This window comes from Rosa rugosa, chromosome 5 (assembly GCF_958449725.1).
Source record: "Rosa rugosa chromosome 5, drRosRugo1.1, whole genome shotgun sequence".
Taxonomy (NCBI): domain Eukaryota; kingdom Viridiplantae; phylum Streptophyta; class Magnoliopsida; order Rosales; family Rosaceae; genus Rosa; species Rosa rugosa.
In genome coordinates this window covers 52,256,548-52,257,805 of record NC_084824.1, presented here as the reverse complement: position 1 = coordinate 52,257,805, position 1,258 = coordinate 52,256,548, and the positions used below count along the sequence as shown (strand labels likewise).

At 37.7% G+C, this 1,258-nt stretch overlaps 1 protein-coding gene across 1 annotated transcript; it reads right to left on the bottom strand.

Moving 5' to 3' along the window:
- Positions 1-984, bottom strand: LOC133708908 (uncharacterized). The gene is made up of 4 exons (XM_062134478.1): positions 845-984; positions 596-724; positions 309-483; positions 1-214 (listed from the first exon to the last, which is right to left on the bottom strand). The coding sequence occupies exons 1-4, from the start codon at positions 980-982 to the stop codon at positions 63-65; spliced, it is 594 nt and encodes a 197-aa protein (XP_061990462.1). The 5' UTR covers positions 983-984; the 3' UTR covers positions 1-62.
- Between the last annotated feature and the right edge of the window lie 274 nt (positions 985-1,258).

The window sequence follows — 1,258 nt, the reverse complement described above, 5'->3', positions numbered from 1 at the left end:
AACTTAATTGTTCTTAAAATTTCATTTATTGCAGCACTAGCACCTAGTAAAATGCACTATCATTACAAGCCTTCATCATTCATTTCATCGTCAGCTAGTCCCATCAAGGCGTTTGCTGTCTCTACAGCTTCAGCATCCAAGTTGGATGTACCAACCTCTGGTTTGCAAGGTGTAGTTCTGGCCTTCTTTTTTGCAGCCTTGAATTTTTCCCATTCTGTTAAAGAAGGTTATATAATTAAACGAGAGTAACTTAAAAATCGAAAGATCAACATGACATAATAAGCGTAGAATTAAGAGGAATAGTTTACCACTTAACAATGGCACCTCCTCTGCAGTGCCGTTCATCAGGTTACTCCAGGCTACGCGAAGAAACATCTGCACGTACGACTCCTCCTCTTCTTCAAAATCACCAGCAGCGCCTTCAGATGACATACTTGGGTATTCATCCTTTAATATATTTTTAGGGCTCTCATTAGCTGGCTCCTGAAGAGAACACATGTTGTGTATATAGTGAACAAACAAACTGAAAATATTGTTATTGGTGTTTCTAACTTAACTGTGACTGCAGAATAGAAACCTGCATGATCTAACTCACCCAAAAATCTATCGATTTACGTTTGCTATTGGCTTCCCTCATTTGTTTAGGGCTCACCTCATAAAGGATAAACCTCACAACTTCAGGAATTGATCTCGTCACAATCTTCGATTGAACATGTGTGAAATACTATATGAAACGGTTCAAGTAAAACTTCAAAATTAGGGTCTCTGAATCAATCTATCTTTGATCAATTTCATCATACAAATCCTCCAAGATATTCATTAAATCAAATCTATGAAAAATTACCTTATCGAATTGTCGAACGCCATTCAGTCTTAATCTACACTCCATTTTCCATCCATGGAGTCTGTCAAAGAAACTATATTTTTTCCTACCTTGAGCAGTAATTTCCCTAAGCACTTCATCATTAGGCACAAACTGCATGCATCCACCCAACACACACAACATGAGATCCATATTCACACAATTATCTTGATTATTGTTCATACGTGAAGCGCTATATATCTTGTCAATGACCAAACAAAACAAAAAATCCTATACCTCGTTTATTGTGTCATCGTCAACTTCGAAATCATCAGGCATTTGGAAAGACACATTGGAAATATGGGCCATTAGTTTGGTGGCTGATCGGCATGGCCTGGTAGTGAAGGTCGGTTCCTGTAAATTTAAAAGCAAAGCAGATTGGTTGAGATCGATTAA